At 41.3% G+C, this 26,814-nt stretch overlaps 1 protein-coding gene across 1 annotated transcript in view; it reads left to right on the top strand.

Annotated features, from left to right (window-relative positions):
• The window catches only part of BMP2K (BMP2 inducible kinase), a 276,469-nt gene that overhangs the window by 218,665 nt on the left and 30,990 nt on the right, over positions 1-26,814 (top strand). The window contains 2 exon segments of the mRNA XM_075352427.1: positions 2,375-2,550; positions 15,010-15,170. Coding sequence (XP_075208542.1) covers positions 2,375-2,550; positions 15,010-15,170 — 337 coding nt within the window.

Here is a 26,814-nt window from a genome sequence, read left to right as displayed (position 1 = left end):
TATATCCCTGTTTCAACTTAAACCATTCTGTTTGTCATGGGACATAGTAGAAGATATGAATTACTGCAGCTCTTTACTTTCCCTATGATGACAGACAGTGATTAGAAATGGGCGAACCCAATGGATGTTCGAGTCCAGCCGGACATTAAAAAAAAAAAAAAAAAAAAAAGTCAGATTCGGGACCTGACTTGACCCAAACCCCTTATAAGTCTAAGGAACCTTAACTTAAGTGTTATAAAATGGTGAAACTACTGTTAGCATGGTATAGGGGGCTGCAAAAGGAAGTGGGGATTAAATCAGGACAGTTATACTTACTGAGTTTCCACATGGCTGTCACGCTTCTTCTGGGTCAGCTCATGAAAACTTATGACTATTCACTGCTTCCCCCACCCAACCTCTGTGACAACGTCTGTGATTGGTTGCAGTTAGACTGCCAGCCTTCCACCATCTTTGATTGGTTGCCCTCACACTAGCTGTCTGGGTCCTGAAGTGGAGTGTAAAATTAAATGAATAATTAGAAAATAGCTTAGGGTCCCCCATATTTTAATACCCAGTGCAGATAAAGCAAACAGCTGGAGGCTGCAGCCCTCAGCTTTGTGCTTTATCTTGACTGTGTATTAAAATATAAAAGACCCCATGCAGCATTTATTTTTAATTATTTAAATAGATAATTAAAAAAAAAAACAAAGCAAAAAAAACACCATGTGGTCCCCCCAATTTTGATACCCAGCCAATATTAAGCAGACAGCTGGGGGCGGATATTCTCAGGCTGGGGAGGCCTATACGTATGGTGCCCTCCCTAGCCTAAAAATAGCAGCCTGCAACCACTTGAGAATTGACACATCCATTAGATGTGAAAATCGCACTTACCTGGCTGATTCGATTGCCCTGGTACGGTGGCAGTTGGGATAAAATAAGTGGTTAATGACAGGTACGATTTGTAAAACAATTACAGCTGTCATCAAGCCCAAGGTTAGTAATCAGGAGATTACTAAACTCGAAGATCTCCCGGAAAAATGTTCAAGTTCACCATTAGCTGTGAACAGGCGCCAATTGAAAAAACAACATAGCCACTGAATTTGCTTTTGTAGTTATACATTTTTCTCCTTTCTCTAATATTCTTATAGCAGTAATGCAATGCCAATATATCCTTATATTATTGAGTGCCACTGGATATATTTTTATAGTTATGTTTTTTTTTGTTGGTGCCGGTTTACATTTGTGAAAGCTGCTGGTCAGTTTTCCGATCTAGTTGTAGTACATTTGTTCTGACGTAGCACTCCGCCCCATAGCCAGGTTGTGTCCACCTTCTTTTTTAGCCAGGGACCTATCTGCCCAAACACGCAGATTTTTAATCTCACATAGAGGCATTTACAGTTAGGTTCCCGATATAATATCACCTTGTGGAGGTCATCGGGCTTACATGGATTGGCCAATACATTAGCTAAGAATCACTTTTTGTCAATATTTCCAAAGCAGTAATGCCTATGTCTTTTTACTCATTTTTCACATTAGCTGTATATTTTTCTCCTTTCTTTAATATTCCTAGAGCAATAATGCAATGCCAATGTATTCTTATATTATTGAGTCCCACTGGATATGCTTTTGTAGTTATGTTGTTTTTTCAGTTGACGCTTATTCACATTTGTGGAAGCTGCTGGTCGGTTTTCTGATATACTGAATGACAGTATGCCATGGTGTGGAAGTGAACTTATTTTTGCACATGGCTCTCATACTTGATACTGAATAGATCAAGATGTTTTGAACATTTTATTTCCCATTTTTTCAGACTTTGCATATCAGTAACATGTCTATTTGTCCAGTGATTTCCATAATTCCACAACTATTTTTGGTATTGCAATTTTAATGGTAAAGAATGTATGTACACTTTAACAAGGTACTGTCACCTGGTCAAAAATCTTCAGACACCATAGAAAAATATGGCTGAATTTTTTTTTTAAAAAAAATCATTTTACCTGGTCAAAAATGACCAGTTCTTGCTCTTATTTTCTTCCTTTTGCTTCCCTGAGTATTTTCTATTTTCAAAAAGTTGTACCTTTTTATTTATACATTGGATATTTTAATGGTCTTTTCCATGAGAGAATGGCTTATGGTAATTATACAGAACAACCTAAAAACGCACACCAATAAAATCCCATCAGCAACACCTTCTGACCATATAATTTAGTGCAAATGTTTAAGACACAAATCTCTGGAACAGTATGGTGGATTTAAAACAAAAAATGGAAAACTCAGCTGAGCAGTGAAAATAAAATGCATGGAAAAATGGATCATTTTTGACCTGGTGACGGGTCTTCTTTAAGAAGGCGAATAACTGCAACTCATTGCTTTATGTATTTATTTTTGTAACTAGGTTCATCAGTATCATCAACAGGTTCAGTTACAGCAGCAGCAAGCCCTGCTCCATCATCAGTCTTACACTCCTCAGTACCTGACCTCTCCTCAGGAGTTCACTCCAGCCTTAGTATCATATCCTGCTCCTCAGCAACAGCATGTAGGAGCAATGAGAACCCTGTGTAATACGAACATGTAAGTATGTGATAAATGTGACTGCAAATGAGCAATAAGTATGAAAAGCCAGTTGTATGACACAGAATATGTCTTCTCTTTATGCTATTGTTAAAGGAGTGTTGCCATTCTAAGTAGTGTTGTCCAAGTAGCATGTTGCTGTTCCAGTGGTGTCGGCACTCGCTCTCCCGGGACTCATGTGACATTGTTTTGTCATTCAAGCCATGCGCCCAATCAGCAGTGGCTTCACCCTGCCTTTGACATATCAAACATAAGGAGGAAGTGGGCAGCCAGTCTCTGCTCTGACTTTCCCTTGATGTTCAATTCATCCAAAGCCAGTGCTGATTGGTCAAAACAACGTCATGTGAGCTCCGGGAGTGTAAATGCTAACACTGCTGGAAGAGCATCGGCATCGGTTGTGAGCAGAAGTGTTGTTATTTTATCGGGGGCAAACATGGTGATTGAAAAGGGGTTGTTCGCGTAGTGAACAACTCCTTTAAGAAATCTAACGTTGGTCCATGGTACTTGGTAATCCGGCAGCATTTGTCACTAGTTACTAATTTGGGCTCAAGTTCCATAGTTAAATTTCAAGCTATTTTTCACAATGCTCACAATAAACCAGGGGCCATGCACACAAATATTTATTATTATATATAAAGCTTAAATAAGTAGCTTAAAAGTTTTATTTTAATGCTGCTTCTCCCCGGAGTATACATTTATTATTATTATTTATTTTTTTTTTTAAATCTGTCATACGATTCCAGAATTATACTTTATACTTAGTGAAAATGTTCATGTTCTTTGCCAACGGTAATAATGCAGAGCATCTTAAAGAGCATAACAATTAGCACTAAGACTATGTGCGCACAAAGCGTTTTTTTGACGCTGCGTTTTTGGCCACCAAAAACGCACAAAAACACTAAAATACGCACCTGCGGCTGCATTTTGCTGTTTTTTATCACTGCGATTTGCTGCATTTTTCCAATGCATTGTATGGGTGAAAAATGCAGGAAAGAATTGACGTCCATTTTTTTTTTTACCTCAAAAACGCAGCTAAAAAAAAAGCTGTGTGCGGACAGCAAAAATGAAAAGTGCTGGACTTTGCTGGAGAAGCAAAGTTATGCAGTTTTGAGCCCAAAAATGCAACAAATACACACCCTAAAAATGCGCAAAAACGCTCAGTGCGCACATAGCCTAAATAAAAAGAAAACAAGGGAGGGTTGTTGCAGGCGGGGGCCGCTACCGCTTCCCTGGGGGCCCTGCTCAGATCCGAGTTTGCTGCTGCGGCTTGAGTGGTGACCGGACCCGGGCTCGCACGGATGTCTGTCCTCACAACCATTGGAAAAGGGGGGATTGTTTACAGGGGGAATTGTCTGTGACGCCGTGGGTTGCGGTGAGGGATGGTGACACCGCTGCTACCTGTTGGTGGGGCGCCCGGGGCTGGTGGAACGGGGCAGCTAGATTTGATCCCCTCCACGGGTAGGGGAGGTGTAGTCCCGGGGCCCTGTGTCGGTACACGGGAGTGATGGCTGCTGAAGGTGGCACGTCGGATTGACCGGGGTCAATGGGGTACTCACAGTTCAGTAATTGCACACAAGTCCAGTAGTAAACTAAGTTGTCAGTGACTGGCTGCTGTTGGAGGGTGTATTCGGGTCCCACACCCTGGTTAGTGAACAGGTGTCCGTTCCTCCTGCACGCTGTGTTTGTCTCTCCTTTTGGACGACTTCACATGGAATGGAGTAGTCCACTCCCGGTTTTGTATGTATTTGGGAGCTGTGGCCCGCGAAATCTGACCCTTTGGATCTCTCTGGGTTTTGACCGACACCCTATCCCCCGCGTTTGGCTTCCGTTTCGCTCTCTGAGCTTCGGGAGAACAAGGCCTGATACCTCGTCCTCTGCTGGTTATTTAACAAGGGGCTTGCAACCTTCCTCGTCCTAGGGTCCAGGCACCCCGACTGTGCACGACCTCCGGACCGGATTCCCGCTGTCTGCACCGGCGGGCTACAACCCTGCCCCCGGTCCTCTTTAGGTCTCCCGCGACCGGATCTCCGTCGCCTGTGGCCCTGTCCACTGTCTGCCACCTTGCCGAGTAGTCCAAGGGCCCCTACCCCTGACTACACTGCACAGACTGCACTTGACTTCCACTCACTACTACTCCACACTTCAACTTGACTTAGACTCAGCTTAAACTTGACTTGACTGTTGTGTTCCCGCCTCTGACACCTCAGGACCCCTAGGTGGGTGTTCTCATCTGTCTGATCCCGCCCACTGGTGTGTCCCTATTATCACGAGGGGGTGGCTAGGCTTTAATGGCTGTGTGTTGTACCTGGTGGTGGGTTTCTGGTGGTGACAAGGAGGATGGACACTTTTGTGACTACCTGGTTTTGCCAGGGCATCACAGGGTAAGTCCAGCTTCAGGAACAAACAATCTTCACTTATTTGATATGTGAGTTCAAAACGGATAACACCTGAGACACGTAGAATTATGAATATTTTAATATGTTATCCGCCTTGTACTTGCATATCAAATAAGTGAAGATATTTTGATTGTGAAGCTGGACCTATCCTCCCTTGTTTTCCACTTGTGGTGTCTGGGGTGAAACGCTGTCCATGCTCTGACCTTCGTGTGAATTCCACAGTGGCAAGCTGGATACTTTTTGAACCATTAAATAAAAAGGCCCAAATCTCTGGAAAAGTATACTAGTTTAAAACAAAAGGCCTATTTATGTTTATATTTTGCACATGTGAATACTGTGTACTTCTACTCATGTATAACATGTGTACAGCTGTCAGTGATGGAGGCCCTCATTCAGTAAGGAGTAATATGGCTGGTGGGGGAGGGAGCCCTCAATCAGTTATGGGTGACTGGAGGCCCCCATCCCACAACATCTGTGTCCTCTGAATGAGGGCTTCCATATTGTCTGCTATGAACACATTATACGCAAGTACACACTAACACTTACTGACAGCGATGTGGGTTGAGCTCTGGGGCCTTAAAGGGAATCTGTCACCAGGTTTTAACACCTAATCTGAAAGCAGCATATCGTAGGGGCAGAGATCCTGATTCCAGCGATGTGTCACTTACTGGGCTGCTTAGTGTATTTTTGATAATTTACTGCTGATTAATCAGTGATTATATCATTACGGGACTATTTGGTGTGCTGCCACCTAGTCTTGCATATTATGAGCTCTGTATAACTGCTAGATCTGCAGCTGAGAAGACATTGATTTTATCAAAATGACAGCAAACAGCTCAGTAAGTGACACATTGCTGGAATCAGGGTCTCTGTCTCTACATTATGCTGCTCTCAGATGGGGAGCAAAAACCTGCTGACAGATTCCCTTAATCAGTTATGACTTTATAGGTGATATAGAAACAGAAATTTCCATAAAAAGTGTATAATGGTGGAAAGTTAGAGAAAGTTCTCTTTCTATATTAATAAAGCCATGATTGGTTAAGGGCCTCTTCCCATCCCCCATCTCCATCAATAAGGGATCTTTCACAGCTCAGATTTTTTGGTACAGGTGCTGTGCATCATTTTTGCAGATACATTACAGACCCATTACAGTGAATACGCTTTTTTACCTGTCTTTGATCGTGTTTCCAATGCCCGCACTTATTACGTGCAGATTTTGCGGCTCATTTTACTTTAGCCAAAGCAAAGGGTTAAATCCACGGTGAAAACCATCAAGGAATTGACGCAAACACCTTTAAACAACATTGCAAATATTAAAAACATTACAATTGGACAATAATTGATACTTTAGTCCATGGATTGGGCAACACAACCTGTATGGTTCTGTAGATTTAATCGACTACTATACAATAGGTAAACTTTAAAATAAAAATCTGCAATAATACATGCTTGATATTGCTGTTGGTTAAGCCCACTCTAAAGAAGATGAAATGGCGAAACACCACAGCTAAATCTGGATCCCTTAGCCTTAATGTTATTTCCTAAATCAGTGGTGCACGTGAAAATAAGCAACTTTGTAATATATTTTAATAGAAAAAAACCCCTGCTTCTTTCTTTTCTTGGATTGATTTTTCACTCTCAATTTATGGATGAAATCTGTATTTGGTTAAGACATGACAGAGCTATTGAACCCTTTCTACACCCGGGTGGCGATGATCTAGCATCGGGGTAAGACTTTGTGGTCAGGGTCTTTTTTATATCTATTTCTCCCCTGACTGCTTTCCTTCCCTTTTATTTTATTTTTTTGCCGCGGCTGTATGGCCGGTGTGTGTACAATGCTATGTTCACACTGTAGTTGAAGTCTTCTCTGAAATGGTGCCGGAGTCCGTGCATGTGCATATTGCCAACACCGGCACCATTTTATTGTGACACTGTGTCTGCGGATATCATCTGAAACAAACTCATGACTGGTGATATTCACAGAGACAGTGTCTTCAATAAAATGGCGCTGGAGTTGGCAGTATGTGCACGTGCTGACTGTGGCACCGTTTTATTGAAGAATTGAACATTAACATAGCGCTGCGCATGCGCATGCCAAATGGTTCCGTCCTTGCTTGGGACATAAGGATTTGATCACCGTTATATAGTGAATGAATAAGTGTATTGGCAGATAACAGAGAGCAGCAGTAGTCAGTGCAGGTGACGTCAGTGAATTGACCGCATGTGTGTGTATTGACAGATAACAGAGCGCAGCACCTCGCACATCTATGACCTCGGCCGGCCCTTGCACTGCTAATCCTGCTTCACCAGCTCCTCCACCTTCGACTGCATGGACGTCCTGCTCTGAGACACCACTGCCGTCCTGTTTAAACACACAGCACTGTGCAACCTCCACAGAGACCCTGCACTCCCCGGTGGAGAAGCCAAACCCCTGCGTCCCGCACAGCCCATGCCCTGCACAACAGTGCACTGGTCAGCAGCCTCTGTACAGGCGCAGCCATCTTCAGGTCATGTGATGTCTGCTGCTGACCTCCCTCACCATGATACGTGTGGTGTGGGCGGGTGGTTTCTCGCCTCTACTCTCCCTCACCATAATGCTAATGTGGGCAGGCGGAGGTGATGGCTGGTGCATGCGCAGTGCTATGTTGACGTGAACATAGCACTATACTAGCGCCAGCTCTGATTCGGTCAGAAGGACACGTTCAGCATTATATAGTGAATAGAGATGGATAGAAGACTATACGTTAAGCTTCATAAGGGTCCAGTTGTCCATAGCAACCAATCAGAGCACAGCTTTCATTCTACCTCAGCAGTTTCAATGATGAAAGCTTCACTCTGGATGCTATAGGCAACCAGAATGATCTTACTGGGAGGCAATTTTCTGATGGGACTGATATATTAATATAAGTATAATGAGCTGTATACTGGGGGACTGATATACATATAATGTGCAGTATAGTGAGCGGACTGATATATATATATATATATATGTGTGTGCAGTATTCTTAAGGACTGAGATATAGATATATATATATATAATGTGCTGCATGTACATACACGGGACGTCTTTCAGTTTTAGTTCTGCATTAGTAAAGAGGCGTGGCCTGTGACTGAGCGGGGTAGGTGTCTTGTGCACTGCTGGAGCCATTTAGGAGCTGGACAGTTTCCTCTTTCCATCCCGTCTTCGGACAGAAGGACTCATTCAGCGTTATATAGGAAATACCTCTTCAAATTGAAAAAGGTATTTTTCCTGCAGGCTATAACCCCTTCATGAAATCCGCTGAACATGTATGTGGCCTGGGAGATGCAGACCCGCAAACTGGTGCTGGCAATATCATCAGGGGGTGTAATCTATGTATCATAATTGACACCCTGCTGTAACGCCAACGCCCACAATCGGTTATGCCAATTGCTGGCAGTTAGCCCCCTCTGTTGGTTTCAATAGTGATAGCGACATAGATCGGCATAGCAGTTCAATCGCGTTGTGCTGATGGTCTCCATGGTGAGCCCTGGCCAAAAAATAGTTGCAAGTTCACGCAGATACGGAGGTCTTTGAGGTCCTGCCTTGAGCACAACCTGACACGCCTCCTGCCTGTGTTCCAGTCCCTGATCTGATGCTCTAGCATTGCAGAGCATTACATCAGTCATCAGGGCAGGGAAAGTTAATGTCCTATCCTGGAACTAGGTAAAAAAAAAAAAAAAAAAATGTAAAAAAAAAAATATATACCAGCAAATACATTATATATTAATGTAAAAACAAAAATAAAAAAGTACACAGATTTGGTATCGCTGCGTTGAGAACGACCCGCTCTATGAATCTGTCACACTTTCAGTGAACACCGTGAAAAAATAAATAAATAAAAGTGGCAAAAAGCTATGCTTTTTTCATCATAGTGCTGGAAAAAAAGTGGAATTAAACGCGGTCAAAAAGTTGCATGTAAATAAAAATGGTATCGCTGTCTACAGAAAAATAAAAAAGCCATAGCTCTCAGAATATAACGATGCAAAATCAAGTCCTCTTTCTATAAAATTGCTTATATTGTGTAAAAACTTTAAAACATAAAAAGTTATAAATGTGGTATTGTTGCCTTAATAATTTTACCACAAGGTAAATGTCATTAAAAAAACCCCATAAAACAATTCCTGAATTGCTGTTTTATGTTCATTCTGCCTTCCCAAATCCGGAATAATCATCAATCAAAAAACATTGTGCCCGAAAATAGTACCAATAAAAACATCAACTCACATGACTGTGTTTGCAGAAATACAGAATAATTATAGCTCTCAAAATGTGTCGCTGCAATAACTTTTTTTTTTGTAAAATAGTGTTTTTTTTAGTGTGTGAAGCTAGACAAACGTACAGAAACTATATAAGGCCCTGTGCGCACTGGAAAATGGAATTTTCTCAAGAAAATTCCGCAGGTATGCAAAGATTACCGCACCCGCGGTAAAAAAAACGCGGCAAACCACACCCGAAAACCACATGCGGTTTGCTGCGGTTTTACCGCGGTATTGTTCGCGGTATTGCCGCGGTTTTGCCGTGTGCGGGTTGGTATGTGCTTTATTGCATTCAATGCAATAAAGCACATTGGAAAAAAAAAAAAAAAGTCACTTCATTCTGAGATAGAGAAATAGACAGAAGAATAGATAGAAGAATAGATAGACAGACAGAGGGATAGATAGAAGGATAGATAGACAGAGGGATAGATAGAAGGATAGATAGAGGGATAGATAGATAGATGGATAGAGAGATAGAGTCCCTGTGAGCACACTCTGCATTCTCACGGTCGGCAGTGAGTTCACATTACCGGCCGTGGGAAATTCCCTGGAGTTACCTCTGCTGTCTCGCTGCGAGGCTGCATTCAGCAGTGTCTGTGTCAGTCGCGGCTGGATGCAAGCATCGCAGGACGCAGGAGCTGTGGATTACGCCGGAGCTTTGTTTCGGGAGGGGTTAATAAAAGGGTGAACGAGGCTTGTATGTGTTTTATTTAAAATAAAGGATTTTTCTGTGTGTTTTTTCACTTTACTTACGGGTTGATCATGTCAGCTGTCACATAGACGCTGCCATGATCAAGCCTGGAGTTAATGGCGCTGATCCACCACCATTAACTCCTTGTATTACCCTGACTGCCACTGCTACACGGCGGCAGGAAGAGCCGGGGACATTCCAGTACTGCCGCATAATGCATTCGACAGTCCCGGGGCAGCTGCGGCTGATATTCTCGGCTGCGGGAGGGGGGAGTGAGGCGGGGGACACTAACCCTGCCCCTCTTCCTCCCCAGCCTGAGAATACCGGGCCGCCGCTGTGTGCTTACCTCGGCTGGATGGTAAATATACAGTGGAGCCCACGTGTTTTGTTTTCTATATTTCCATTTGCTTTCTATGTGTGTTCTATGTGTCTGTGTCTGTATTCTATGTCTGTGATGTCTGTGTGTCTGTGATATGTGTGTGTTTACTCTCTGCACGGCTTCCTCTTCCTGTAATGACATCACTTCCCTGCAAAACCGCAGACAAGCGATGCACATTACCGGAGGTAAACCGCGAAATACCGCAGGGAATAACGCAGGAAAACGCAGTGAACCGCACAGAATTTGCTGCCTGTGTTATTCCCTGCGGGATTTCATGATTAACATTGGAGTCAATGGAGTGAAATCCCGCAGCGATGTGCGGAAAAGAATTGACATGCAATTGTTTTTGCTGCGGGAATCCCGCAGCAAAACATGCAGCTGTCAAAATCCGCCTAGTGGGCACAGGATTTTTTTTTCCCCTAGGTTTTGCTGGTGATTCACTGCAGAGATGTTATGAACATTTTCTGCAGCGAAACATGCAGCAAATCCGCAGAAAATCCGCTGCAAAATCCGGTAAGTGCGCACATGGCCTAACTCTGGTATCACTGTAATCGCACCAACTTGAAGAGTAAAGCCGCCTAATCACTAAGGCCGCTTTCACATCCTTTTTTTACCTCAGTTCAGTGGTCCCGTCAGAGCTTTCGTCCGAACACCACCACAAATCGTATTTCGGACGCATGTGCCGACAGGGCCATTGACTATAATGGAGCAGACGGAGTCAGCATTTACTCTGTCTTGCACCATTTTCGGATGTATACGCTTTCTGCAGGCGGACACCCGAACGTAGTCTTCTACGTTCGGGTGTCCGCCTGCAGAAAGCGTATACGCCCAAAAATGGTGCAAGACAGAGTACACACTGACTTCGTCTGCTCCATTATAGTCAATGGCCCCATCGGCACATGTGTCCAAAACACATTTTGCAGGAGTGTCGGACAGAAGCTCCGACGGGACCACTGAACAGAATGTAAAAACTAAATGTGAAAGCGGTCTAATACCGCACAGTGTAAAACATAAAGGATGGCGTAAAAAAAAAAGAAATTAGAAATTTTTGACCTGTTGTTGACTTATTCAATCTTCCTCCCAAAGATCGCAGTAAGGCATGGCTCACATTTATCCTGCGCTCTACACTAAGCACTTACACTCACTGAGGTTTCCGTGTAAATCTCTGAAATACGAGATTCAGGTTGAACCCCTGATGGAAGATGGATGAACTGTGCCTTATGGATGCTGTCTATCCATTTTTAAAACGATGAAATAAAGGAAAGTTTGTAATTCATCTGCCTGTGATCCTCTGGATTTCGTTACTTTGTACCTGATGGAAACCCTATAATGAGGCAGATGGAGTCACCTTGAACACAGTCTGTGCTACGATCAGGCGGTGTTCGTCTTTTAGTGGTGCATAAAAGCGCTGTCAACTACAATTTTATGTACTTCTGAAAAGGACAACATTAAACAGAAGCCACACGGAGTCCAGAGTGACTCTGCTGTCTCATGATATATATATATATATATATGTGTATGTGTATATATATATATATATATATATATATATATAATTTCACACCATTCAGAGATTTTGGTGGAAACTTTGATGTAAGTTGAGAACGGATAAATATGATCCAGAATTTTATGTAAAATGTGCCCAATAAAAACTTCAAATCAATTCACAAAAAAAACAAGTCCCTACTCTGGACCGCCCCCCCCAAAAAAAAATCCAGCAAAGTCTGTGCTCCCAAATCCAGATGACCCTCTCCCTCCTGAGCCCCACAGTGTGCCTACACCACATATAGCATCCACATGTTTAGCATTTCTGTAGTGAGGAAGATTGCTTAATTTACGGGGGGGGGGGGGGCGTGTCTCCAGAAGCACTAGCTGGGCTCAATGTACTGGGCACTGCAAAGTACTGGGCACTACAATATACTAGGCACTACAATGGCAGATTTACAAATTTTACTCAGCAACATCCATTGGTGCTTGTTTCTGGAAAACACCCATGTAGTCAAAATTGTCACTATACCTGGAGATACATTTCTAGAGGGGTGTAACTGCCTAAATGGATTCACTTTTGTAGAGATTCTGCTCATCTGGCACTCTGTATATGGAGTCCGCAAACTATTGTACAAAAATGTGTACTCCAAGAGTCAAATACTGCTCTTTCCCTCCTGAATCTTGCCATGTAGCTAAGCAATACTGTGCAGCCATATTTGGCAAAAGTTTTGTGACAATTTTTGGTGCCATTTTGACTCATTTCAGTGTGTGCAAATGCAAAATCTGTGGCTAAAACAATTTTTTTGTGGTAAAAAAATATAATTATTATTTCTTCACCAGCCAATGGTTCAAAATCCTGTGAAACACCTGTGGCGCCAATATGATCACTGCACCCCTAGATTAATTCATTGAGGGGTGTTAGTTTGTAAAAAGGGGTCATTTATCAGGGAATTCTGCTGTTGTGGTACTGCAGTGGCTCTGCCAATGTGACATGGCACCCTCAAACCAATCCAGCAACATCTGAAGTCCAAAAGGTGCTCCTTTCTTTCTGAGCTTTGTACTGTGTCACAAAAGTTATAGTTGACCACATACAAGTGCATCTCAATAAACTAGAATATCATGAAAGTTAATTTATTTCAGTAATTCAATACAAAAAGGGAAACATATATTATATAGAGTCATTACACACAGAGTGATCTATTTCACGTGTTTATTTCTGTTAATGTTGATGATTATGGCTTACAGCCAATGAAAACCCAAAAGTCATTATCTCAGATAATTAGTATATTACATAAGATCAACTGAAAAAATGATATTAAAATCAAAATGGTAGAGTAAATGCCTCAATACTTGGTCGGGGGCTCCTTTTGCATGACTTACTGCATCAATGCGGCGTGGCATGGAGGTGATCAGCCTGTGGCACTGCTGAGGTGTTATGGAAGCCCAGGTTGCTTTGATAACAGTCTTCAGCTCGTCTGCATTGTTGTGTCTTGTGTCTCTCATCTTCCTCCTGACAATACCCCATAGATTCTCTAAGGGGTTTAGGTCAGGTGAGTTTGCTGGCCAATCAAGCACAGTGATATTGTAGTTATTAAACCAGGTATTGGTAATTTTGGCAGTGTGGACAGGTGCCAAGTACTGCTGGAAAATGACATTTCCCTCTCCAAAAAGCTTGTGGGCAGAGGGAAGCATCAAGGGTTCTAAAATTTGCTGGTAGATGGCTGCGCTGACTTTGTTCTTGATAAAACACAGTGGACCTACACCAGCAGATGACATGGCTCCCCAAACCATCACTGATTGTGGAAACTTCATACTAGACCTCAAGCAGCTTGGATTGTGGCCTTCCCACTCTTCCTCCAGACTCTGGGACCTTGATTTCCAAATGAAATGAAAAATTTACTTTCACCTGAAAACAACACCTGGGACCACTGAGCAATCTCGTCCGACGCTGTATTTTGGCTCAGTGCGCATGACTCGGAGTTTCGGTCATGCGCCCTATGAAGTCAGGTGTACGCGTCCTGGCTTCAAAATGAAATAGTGCACATGACCGAAACTCCAGGGTCATGCGCACTGATCCGAAATTCAGCATCCGACGCGATAGCAGCATAGAGGTGAATGAGATCATCCTCTGACGCTGCGCATTCATAAGCCCACAGGGATGTACTAACATGCTAATGGGGGGAACTAACACCCAGAGGACTAGTCCTCTCGCTCATTAGCATACGGTAAAAGATCTTTAGAAATACTTTTTCTAAAGATCCCTTTATCTGTGCTAGTGTATACAGGGGCGGTTAGGCAGGGATTAGCAATATACACCCAGAACTGCTCGTGGTTCTGGGTGCATATTAGACCTAACAGGCTCCCTTAACAAATACATCAATTTTATGCAAAGACTCAAAATTACAGATCTGACCCTTATTTTATAAGGAGTGCAATTCTCCCAGGCAGCAGGATATCCGCTTCTGGGCCAAATCCCAGCTGGTTACAACCCATTCTTGTGTAAAAAAGTGTTTCATTAAAGAAAAGAAGAACTTTCCTCTGCCCTCTACATACCACTCCCTGTGCGTTCTAAAAGCTACTTTCTCTGACGAAGCCCCTGTCAGAATATTTGGGATATCAAGGATGAATGATTGTCTAGAGAAAAAAAGTTGAACACTATATGTGTCCCGTGTCCTGCCAACAGTAACGCTTGGTTGTTCATCTCACTACATTTATTGTAGGTCCATAATGCCGTAATATTTCATAAATCACCAACACAAATACATTTCTTGACTTGATAGTAATAAAAAATTGTTTATTAACTAGGATGTCCACTACTCAGACCATCCTTTCTCAATCTTAGTGTTTGCCCCCGGTTAAAATAAAACCACTTATACTCTTCTCCCTTGCCGGCACTGTGCCAGTGGTGATGGCACTCACTCTCCTGAAGTTCACATGATCAGTGGCTTCTTCTCTCACCTCAATATGCGATGACCGACCAGCCACAGCTAAGCCTTCTCCTTGATGGTCAATCCAGCGCTGATTGGCCGCTTGATTGAACTGGTTGGCTGATTGAAAAGTAACACTGTGAGCTTTATTATTCATACACGTAGCTACTTTTAGACTAGACAGTGGCTTAGGTCCAGTCAACCATCAGTCACTTGACCTTAAAGATCATTGATTTTTCGCATAGATTTACATGATTTTCATCTTATTAGCTATGTTAACATTATTTATCCATGCTTCAGATCTACAGGTTTACCAGAAAAGGAACCCACTCCAAGCCAACCAAAACAGAGCAGCAACAACCCCCCTGACATGTCGGGCTGGAATCCATTTGGAGATGATAACTTCTCCAAGTTAACAGAAGAAGAGTTGCTGGACAGGGAATTTGACCTCCTGAGATCAAGTAAGGGGACATTGAAGGCTTAATTTGCTTCACAATAACTTGGACCAGAATATGCCCTGACTTATGGACCACAATTAAACACAAAACTTCTTTCTACGTGTCTGAGGGGCAACATTGTGTCCAGGTTTATTAGATGTAAAAGACAAGGGAAAGGGCTTGTCAAGAGAAGACATTGATTATAAATGAGATGTACAAGAAGGGACTTTTATGTCTCTTGCTTTGTTTCTTTTTTTTTTATCATTATTTCTACATTATTTTTCTTTCGGACCAGTAATGCCCTATGACGACGCCTGAAAGAAGAGTTGACCCTTTTTCACATTACGTTAATGTTTACAATGTCCATCCGATATGTCTCTGCCTGTAGGAGTCACTTTTCGTGTTCCATAATATGTTAAATAAACCTGTTCATCTTCTGTTGTTTTTTTTGGCTTGCATCTGATAGACTCTAATCTAATCTTTTCATTTTATACTCATGAATAGTTAAATGATCTTCTGTCTCACAAAATAATCTAGATTTCCATCTTCTGTCAAGCAAACAGTGCCTGTTGCATTCACTTGATGTCTTTTCTACTCACTAACCAGACTACACCAAACAATATCAAATCTTCTTTTCCTAAAGTGTTGTGAAGTGGAATGCATGAGCATTTTCTAAAGAGGCTGCCCATCTACATGTATTCTAACAAAAATCTTCTCAATATGGCATTAAAAGACGGACATGTTTTGTGGCATGAACAATTTTTCTCTCCCTACTTTGCTTTTAACCTGGGTCATCTTAGGCTATGTGCGCACGTTGCGTAAATACATGCAGTTACGCTGCGCTTTGTAGCGCAGCGTAACTGCATGCGTCCTGCGTCCCCTGCACAGTCTATGGAGATTGTGCAGGGACCGTGCGCACGTGGCGTTTTAGAGCGCAGCGCTTCGGCTACTGCCGAAGCGCTGCGTAAAAAGAAGTGACATGTCACTTCTTCCGTGCGCTTTGTCGGCAGCTCCTGCTCTGTCTATGGGAGGGGCTGCAGGCAGAGCGCATGGAATCGGCTTCACTACGGACATTTCTGCAGCGATTTAAAGCGCACATGTGCTCTTCAGATCGCTGCAGAAATTTCTGCAGTGAACTGTACGCAACGTGCGCACATAGCCTTACATTGCATTGATACAGTGTATTTCTCAAAATGGCTAGCCTCAAATTGGATGATTTACATGTATGATACAATCAGTTGGCACATTTATATGTCCTAATGTTGACCAAATTACATTTTCATAGACTGGTCTAAATGTATACTTTGCTACCTACATAATACTCTGCAAAAATAATATTCAGTGCTTAAAGAGGACCTTTCACCAAATTTTTCATATTTAGCGGCTGCAAAGCGCAATAAAGCTTTTTCTTTTTAATTCTGCCTCCCTGTTGCGGAGATATTAGCAGGTTCATCCATATTTTTTTTTCTAGATCAATATTATGTTGAGAAACAAAGTTTCTCTCAAATACCTTATGTTGGCAATAGTGCCTGTGAGAGGTGCTATTGCAGACCGCTGTTCCCCATGCCTGACCCCCGGGCTCCGTGACCTTGGGGATCCGGTGATGTCACGTCAAGTTTATCATTACACTGAGAAACCTATTGTAAGCTATTGTGGGGTGTTCTCTCTTTTTTTTTGGATTTTTTGTTTTTGCTTGGTTATGATTGGTCAGTATCATACAGTAGAAAGAGGTACAACCTGTCTGACAACACCTACTTGGACATAAAAAAGTTAATTCATTAGGTGCTAAATACATTGATTGCGCATATCTCCAAAACAGAGAGACAAAATTAGAAAAAAAAATAAAATATTCTGCTCTGCTGCAGCTGTTGCATTGTGTCGCGTCCACCATGAAACAAAATTTGGTGAAAGTGCACTATAAAGATATTTTGTCGTCATAAAATTACATTTATTTATTTTTTTTAAATCAGAATCAAATGTATTTTTGTTCTTGCTTTCTAAATCTATGTAAACCAATTTCAGAAATCATAAAATTTTTAAAATGCTCATTAGTTTTAACATTAGGCTTTTACTATCTGTTCTTTTTAGCAACCATGTGGAAATAGGTTGACAGTAACTGGCTCTGACTCATTCACAGTTTTCTGGGCACTTTCCCTGATTAAGCAAAGTATGGGCAGTGAGTTGAGCTGTGACCATCACCTATTGTGAAAGATGACAGGAAAACAAGCAGCACAGGCTCTTTCAAAGCAAATGACTTTTCGGTAGTATCATTATCATCAGAGACAGGTTTATAATTAAAGATAACTTCTATATACAGTAGATAACACAGAATCCACCTTTCACAAGAAAAAGAAATGGAAATAGAGACTGCACTTTAGAAAAATAATCTCCTTATATGTACCCTACCCATGCAATGTTACAGCTGTGTTAGCCAGGTATATCATTGGCCAAGGCCAACACAAGTGAAATATTGCATGAGTAAGTAAAAGAAGAACAGTTTTTGTAGAGTGTGGCCTCTATTTCCATTTCTTTTTATTGTGAATGGTGGATTGTGTGATATTTAATGTATATAGAAGTTAACTGTACTTGTATTCATGTCTCTGATGATTATGAGACTAATGAAAAGTCATTTGTACAGTAAACATGAGTATAGAATTAGACCTAGGCACCAGTGTGAACAATGGAAGATTTCTGAGTTTGATTAAATGAGAAATTAAAAAAATGACAAAACAAAAAACATCAAATGTTTAAAAATGTAAAATATATAAAACTGATTTGTTTGTCATTTTCTGATGACATGTTAACTTAAAAGGGGTTGTCCACTACTTGGACAACCCCTTCTCATCCCCCTATTCTCCCCTCCAGTGCCAGAACAGTTTTAGCTATGCCGGAACTCGCGTTGCTGGGTCCCATGTGACATTGTTATGACCCGCAAGAAATCAGCGCCAGCTTCCCTCTCCCCACCTTCGGATGTTTCAGTAATTAACAGGATGGAGTGAGCGTTGTGGCTGCCACTCACTTCCTGTTACTTACTTAACCGTACAAAGGCAGGGAGAATGAAGCTGGCTCTAATTGTTCACAGGGCTCACGTGTTGAGTTCCAACATTGCTGGAACTGCACCGGCACTGGAGGTGAGTATAAGCTGTATTATTTTTATGGGAGCACACGTGGGGAATAATAAGGGGTTGTCCAAGTAGTGGACAACCCCTTTAAGCAGGACTATGGAAAAACCACCTTGAAGTGCTCAAACATACTGTAACCAATTTTTAGATCCATATATGAAGTTATCTGATAAGTGTTATATAATGTCTCAATTATACCTATATATAATCAGTATTAGAATGCATGGTGATCAGATATGGTAGTTTCCCTATATAATAGGTAATTCCATTGTTGAATGACTTACAAATGAAAACGGGAGTAAACAAATCCTTTTTATAGCAGAAAATATGTTCGAGTGCATTTAAAGATTATCTGTCACCAGGTTTTTTCCACCTAATCTGAGAGCAGCATTACATAAGCGCAGATATCCTGATTCCAGCGATGTGTCACTTACTGGGCTGCTTAGTGTAGTTTTGATACAATCACTGATTACTGAGCACTAGATTATCATTAGAGGACTACTGGGCCTGCTGCCAGGTAGTCCAGCATATTCATGAGCTCTGTTTAACTGCTAGATCTGCAGCAGAGAAAACATTGATTTTATCAAAATGACAGCAAACAGCTCAGTAAGGGACACATCACTGGAATCAGGGTCTCTGTCTCTACATTATGCTGCTCTCAGATGGGGGAGCAAAAACTTGGTGACAGATTCCCTTTAAGCTCAAAAGAGAGATGAGAAAATCCCTCTCCAACACCCTCCACAATTGATTTTTCTCTTTTTGGAGCATTCCTGGGTTTACTGGTTATACCTAGTTTCTCTGGTAGCCTGGGCCGATAAAATGATTATTCTTACTATTGATATTCATTTTCTACATTGTCTATACATGGTTTGCTCTGTTGCTGATCAGCGCCGCTCTAGTCTCCTTACTTGTGAAGCGAAAGTCACTTTTTCATTGCATTCCTGAGAGCCTTTTGGTGCACACACAAGATAGTATGTGATCCAACTAGTCACATTGCGGGGTCAATGCAGGTGTCCTGTGGCAATAGTACCTAGAATTTTATTTTCATTATTTATTTTAATTGATATTAACTTTATTTAATCTACATGGACCAGAAGTCTTATTGGTTTTCTAGCTTTTTGATAGTTAAAAATTCCCTATTTCTTTTCACACAACCGTTGATAAAATTCTTGCTGAAGTTGACACTAGTAGTTTGACTGCAATGAGGTTTATACTGCTCCCTTTAAAGGCGTATTCTAATTTCCAAGATCCTATCCCAATATGTAGTAGGTATAATAATAATATTAGCAAATACCTTCAATTAGAAATGTAGTATAGTTCTGATATAGCTATGTCTCTAGGGCATTACAGGAGCTTAGCTCCCATGTTTCCCTGAAAATAAGCCCTACTCCAAAAATAAAACCCTAGCAATAGTTTTCAGCATTTACAGTGTAAGCCCTAATTGCGGTTCAATAATAAAGTGTTCATGTAGCTAAAAAGTTAAAGATACTGCAGGACACTTCATTATAGAAAGCAGACCCAAAAGAGATACTGTAAGACAGATGACCACCAATCATACTCACCAGATGCTGAACGGGAGGACCTGCAGCGAATTGCACACCCACACACAACAGATTGTGTGCACGCACGCACATCAGATCGCACACACACTCACCACATCCAGTGATATCGCTTGCTTCTGGCTGGCAGAGTGAGACAAAGTGCAGTGGAGCGCGAGGACCTGCAGCTGGAATGTTTACAGGACCTGTATGCGTTCCAGCCGCTGATGCTGTATGCGTTCCCCCGCAAGTCCTTTTGCTCCACTGCACTGCATCCCATGATTTTCTGCCACCCGGAAGCAATAGATATTGCTGGATGTGGTGAGTGTGGGTGTGCGATATGATGTTTGATTTTGTGTGTGTGTGTGTGTGTGTGTGTGTGTGTGTGTGTGTGATCTGATGTATGCGAGTGTGTTGGCCAGAAGCAGGGGAGGACGGCGTGCAGCTGCTGAGATGGCCCGCCGAAGATTGCAGGAGGACCTGGGAGCCATACAGATCCCAGTGGTCTAGTAAGTTTGAGTCTCCTGAGAAGGGGGAGGGGGTAGAATCTGCATTTTTTTGAGGTGTAAACTTTCCACCAAATGTGTTTCCCTGAGAATAAGTCCTACACCGAAAACAAGCCACAACGCATTTTCAGGGGCAATAAAAAATATGACAGTGTCTTACTTTCGGGGAAACACTGTATCCATGGTTATGACCACTAGCAACTAACTAACTGTGACTATATGTGGGATTGTAACCATGGATACCTAAGGTGCTGCAGTGCCCTGAACATGAGGTAATGGACATAGTGAATCAGGAGAACTATACTACATTTCTAATTGGAGGTGTGTGCTAATACTATTATTATTATTCCACTTACTACATATTGGGATGAGATTTTTTGCATCACTATTGTGAAGTACATTAATGTTATATGTCATGAAAACTCCCAGCACAGACACTTAGGCCCAATTCATTAAGACTGCCATTGCTCTCACCATTCTTAATGAAGAGGCGGGGCTCACTGGAGTACAATGCGTCTAATTCATTAAGCGGCTTAATGAATTAGGCGCATCGGTCAACTGACGTGCATCTTCTACTATCAGTGTGAACTCTAGTTAGTATCTGAGACTAGCACATTCCTGGACTGAGTATCGGAAGTACATTCCTAGAGTAAGTTACACCAATATAGTGGCATAACTTTTCAAAAATTTGACGAGCGGAAGTAGTCACACCCTATTCTGTCCACTCTAGTATTGGCGTAACTGGGCATGTAAAGGCCAAATGTCACAAAATATTATGATTTATTAAGGCTTTTACATTAGAATTTGGCAGAGGGAGGAGCTTCAGGCAGAGCTCTGCCCCTCCCCTCTTCTAGCTAAATAGAATCTCATCTATAACAACTCTCATCTCTGATGATAATGTATATTAATGGTCATATATTACAATTGTAAGATAAATCATGAAATGGAAACTAAGTTTGTCTGCTGTTTGTTGTTATGGCCACATGATGGCAGCAAACTACATCTCATTTCTCAAAATGCTACAGCACTAGCTGTAAAGTTGCATATACTGTATGTCCTACACTTCATTGACATGTTTGCTATATAAGTTCTGCAGAATAAATGAAAATCAATCCTTTTCGCATCCTAAGTAGCTGACTTACTATTGGTCATGTTTCCATGCACAGGAATCTTAGGTAACACTGTAAAATATGTTACATTACTTATCTTACATTCATATTAAAGGGAACCGCTCTCATGGTTCTTGCCATGAGCCGCATATATCCGAGACCAGCTCCCTCAAGTTTATTTGGCGGTGAGAAGCGAGAAGGACTTAAAAGGGTTTCCCCACAAAGTACATTTTAATCAATAGATGATAGCTGTGCGATGTGCCAACTATGAACTGGAGCATATCTACAGACACAGCCATTACACAGTACACAGCAGGGACACATTTATAAGATTCTCAGCACAGGAACATTTTATAAAACACATCCAATTGTGGAACTTATTATTCCAAGGGCCATCAATTTAAAATGTACTTTGTAGGACAGCCCCTTTAAATTAGCGACCAGTCACCTTATTCCTGGCTAGCTTCCACATAACATGCATGTTTATACTTCATAATTATTCATGTTGCCTTTTGGTTCGGACAGTATGAATCAGACGACAGTTTCTTTCAGGATTTTGAAAGCATTCCTACATAGCCTAGTCAAGTAGACACTGAAGAAACAAGCCCTCCTGGTACATGGGAGATTAGGTGCTAAGAAACTATAGTTCTTTTGTGCGATCCATTTCTTGGAGTATTGTAATAGTAGTAAGGTTAAAAGGGTATTATGCAAAACAATTGAAAATTTGTGCCTTGTTACAGCAAGTAACATGTAGAGTTGAGCAAAAAAAATTGCACGCTCCTGGCCCGGTGACTATGTTGGAAGGCCTTGCCTACAGGACCAAAGCCCTTTTCCACCTCCTCCTACCTGATGAAATCCCTTGTACCTCTTCTGATTAGTTGGCCCAACATGGCGTCGTTGTTGGGGTGTAACACACATCATAACCTGGCTTTGTAATAAGTAGAGGCGCCGGTTATACCAGTAGGTAACAGGATCACAGAGCTCTGGCCTGGCAGGCACGGATTTCGATGGGGCTCCTAGACCAGAGTCCTGAGAATCTTTTTGTTCAAGTCTACGTGATGTAACTGGGCATACATTTTCAATTATTTTGAACAAAGGGCTTTTTTTTCTTCCTATTGCAATACTCCAGTTATATAATGAAATACAAGCTCCCTAGACAACTGTAGAACTCCTCATACATGTAACTGTAGGGCAGCCATGGATCCAGAGTGTAGGTTCACCCATATGGCCGCTTTCTTGGCCATTTTTTTTTAAGACATCGCTGAAGATGCAGTCATATGGCTCATCTCGTGTTTTTTTATATATAGAGCACTCAAAAGCTGTATTGGAACCCCAATTTAAAGGTTGGGAAACTGATTAAATTCTTATCAAGGTGTACTCATTATCTGGAATAACTGACTTTGTGTGTGCAAGCAATTCCAACAAAAGCTATAGAGGAGTATAGAAATCAAGATGGCTGTTCTCCCATCATTTTCTTCCATCTTGTTATTTTTGTAATTTCTACATATAATTCATGTCACATATGTTAGTTAGGTTTTTGGGGTAAGGAGAGGTCCCCTGGAATAAAATGTGTAGCAAATATACCCTGGCCTTTGTGTAACTACTGATAATCCCACCGGTAACTTTCAAGGGTTATTCACATCTCCAAGATCCTATCCCAATATGTAATAGGCATAATAATAATAATAATAATATTAGCAAATACTTCCAATTAGAAATGTAGCATAGTTTTCCTTATGTAGCCATGTCTCTTACCTCATGTGCAGGGCATTGCAGCTTAGGTATCCATGGTTACAACCATGAGCAACTACCTGTCACTATATGAGTGGGTGTAACCATGGATACCTAAGCTGCAATGCCCTGCACATGAGGTAAGAAGTAGCTAATCAGAAGATCTATACTACCTTTAGAATTGGAGGGTTTTCATCTTATTATTACGCCTACTACATAGTGTGATAGGATCTTGGAAATGGGAATAAGCCTTTAAGGCTAAAAAACTTGGTGAGTTCTTTGCCTCAGTATTTGTATGCCAAAACCAGGATTGCAACAATCAGTGGAAAAGTATAGCTGGTTTTCGTGAGCATGTCCGATTTTGCTGGAATTCTGCTTTGTTATAATACGAAGTCACTGCAGCTGTTCAGACCATGAAAAGTATTGCTGAAATGTGAGTTGTTATCCAGATTCCGCATAGTATTAAAACAGTCATGATCCAAAGTTGTTTGCAGTTTTACAGGTTGGTTGTTGGGTAATAGGTTTACGTACAGTCCCAGTACTGGTAGTGCTGGTAGTTTTTAGACAGCCTTACTTACTGGCAGTATCTCCAGGAGGGCAAGCCCGGCTTTTTTCCATTTTAGCAGGATCTTTAAATATTTGAAAAATCAATTTTAAATATACAAATTAATGTCAGCCTTGTTGGCTTCAACATCTTAACAGTAAAGGTCAAGTAGGATTAATGCTCTGTATAATGTGTTACCGTGCTGACTTGCAAGCTGCAATGCAATTCTGTATATTATCGCAAACTTTGTGAAACTGTCTTGTATTTTTACTGAAAATTACAAGGAATTTTTTTAATGTAAAGATTTGTTTCTCTCATTGTGTTATGTTAAATGCCTAAAATCTGTATCGAAAAATGTCAAGCTGTAATCTGATTAATTGCTGCAGGGAAAACTGATGATACAGACTTCTCTTTTTTAGTTAATTTTATCTTTTTTCAAAATAATCCTAGAATAAATTATAAAGATTTTCTAATGAATTTTGGATTACTTGCAATTGAATAGTGGACTAGATACTAGATTAGTAAAAAGTTAGCTCTTTCATGCTGCCCTCAGAATGAGGCATTGACCTACAGTAGTTACATACATAATTATATATAGGTTGAAAAAAAACACACTTTCAAGTTCAAACATTTTCCACCAGTTCTACATTCTGTCTTGCTAGAGGATCTATAACCCACAATGAAATTTGTTGTGCGTAAAACATCCAGCCCCTTCTTAAATGCTGTTAAAGCAACTGCCATTAGTACCTCTTCTACTAAGGCATTCCACAGTCTGACTGCTCTAACTGTAAAGAACCCTTTCCCATTTAGCTGCCAGAATTCCATTTCTTCCACACGTAATGTGCCCTGGTCCTTTGTAAGGTCCATGTAAGGAATAAGTTATATGCCAGCCTTTTGTATTGACTGTTTGTATATATATATGTGTGTGTGTGTGTGTGTGTGTGTGTGTGTGTGTGTGTGTTTGTATGTATGTATATATATATATATATATATATATATATATATATATATATATATATTACTTAAGCGAGTTCTCCACTGAGTGAGGCAGGAGAGGCCTTCCATCCCATATAATGATCTAGTTGCCCGTATTTTAACTGATTCTGTCTTCCCAATATCCTTTTCACAATGTGAAACCCCAAACTTGATCCCATATTCTAGATGTGGCCTTGCCAGTGACTTAAGGGATAACAATACATTGGGATCACTGTATTTTATATTCTCTTTATACACCTTAAAATCTTGTTTGCTTTAGCAGCTGCTGCCTGACATTGAGTGCTGCTGTTCAGCTTACTTGTAACCAGAATATTCAAGTCCTTTTCCTGTACTCTAGTCCCATGTATTTTCCATTTAATATATATACCACTCAATACAATTACCCCATCCTAGGTGCTTTATGCTATATTTATCAACATTAAACCTCATCTACCCATGCTGACTTCTTATCCAAATCGTTCTGTAATATTATACTGTCAGGTTCATATTTTATTATCCTACATAGTTTGGTGTTGTCAGCAAAGACTGACACTTTACTCTCAATCGCATCCACAAAGTCATTAATAAAGAGTTTAAAAAGAAAAGGTCATAACACAAATCCTTATGGTCCCCACTGCTGACTTCATCCCATTTAGAGAATGCATTTTTTATGACTGTTTCCTGTCTCTTAACCAGTTTTTAATGCATGTACTTACAGTGGGTATGGAATGTATTCAGACCCCTTTATATTTTTCAGTCTGTTTCATTGCAGTGATTTGGTAAATTCAAAAAAGTTCATTTTTTTTTCTCAGTAATGTACACTCTACACCCCATCTTGACAGAACCCCCCCCCCCCAAAAAAATGTAGAATTTTTTGCTAATTTTTTAAACAAGAAATACTGAAATATCACATGGGCATAAGTATTCAGACCCTTTGCTCCGTATTGAGTAGAAGCACCCTTTTGAGCTAGTACAGCCATGAGTCTTCTTGGGAACGATGCAACAAGATTTTCACACCTGGATTTGGGGTCCACTGCCATTCTTCCTTCCAGATCTTCTCCAGCTCTCTCAGGTTCAATGGTGAAAGTTGGTGGACAGCCATTTTCAGGTCTCTTCAGTGATGCTCAATTGGGTTTAGGTCAGGGCTTCTGAAGCAACTCCTTTGTTATTTTAGCTGTGTGCTTAGGGTCATTGTCTTGTTGGAAGGTGAATCTTTAGCCAAATCTGAGGTCCAGAGCACTCTGTAAGAGGTTTTCTTTCAGGATATCACTGTATTTGGCCGCATTCATCTTTCCTTCAATTGCAACCAGTCGTCCTATCCCTGCATCTGAAAAACACCCCCATATAGCATGATGCTTCACTGTTGGGATTGTATTGGGCAGCTGATGAGCAGTGCCTGGTTTTCTCCACACATACCGGTTAGAATTATCACTAAAAAGTTCTATCTTCATCTCATCAGACCAGAAAATCTTATTTCTCATAGTCTGGGAGTCCTTCATGTGTTTTTTTGCAAAGTCTTTGCGGGCTTTCATATGTCTTGTACTGAGGAGAGGCTTCCATCGGGCCATTTTGCCATAAAGGCCCGACTGGTGGAGGTCTGCAATGGTAGTTAACTTTGTAGAACGTTCTCCCATCTCCCTACTGCATCTCTGAAGCTCAGCCACAGTGATCTTGGGGTTCTGCTTTACCTCTCTCACCTAGGTCTAGGAAGAGTTCTGGTGGTCCCAAACGTCTTCCATTTAAGGATTATGGAGGCCACTGTGCTCTGAGGACCCTTGAGTTCTGCAGAAGTTATTTTGTAACCTTGGCCAGATCTGTGCCTTGCCACAATTCTGCCCCTGAGCGCCTTGGGAAGTTCCTTTTGACCTCATGATTTTCATTTGGTCTGACATGTACTGTGAGGTCTTATATAGACAGGTGTGTGCCTTTCTAAAACAAGTCTTATCAGTTTAATTAAACACAGCTGGACTCCAATGAAGGAGTAGAACCATCTCAAGGAGGATCACAAGGAAATGGACAGCAAGTGACTTAAATATGAGTGAATGAGCAAAGGGTTACAGGACATGATCGCAATCCACAAGACCAAGCTCTTCCCTTAATTGATTGAATTTGGCAGTTCTAAAGTTTCATGTTTTTGCATTTC

The sequence above is a fragment of the Anomaloglossus baeobatrachus genome, chromosome 1, assembly GCF_048569485.1.
Source record: "Anomaloglossus baeobatrachus isolate aAnoBae1 chromosome 1, aAnoBae1.hap1, whole genome shotgun sequence".
Lineage (NCBI taxonomy): Eukaryota > Metazoa > Chordata > Amphibia > Anura > Aromobatidae > Anomaloglossus > Anomaloglossus baeobatrachus.
This window is presented reverse-complemented; position numbering and strand designations above follow the sequence as displayed.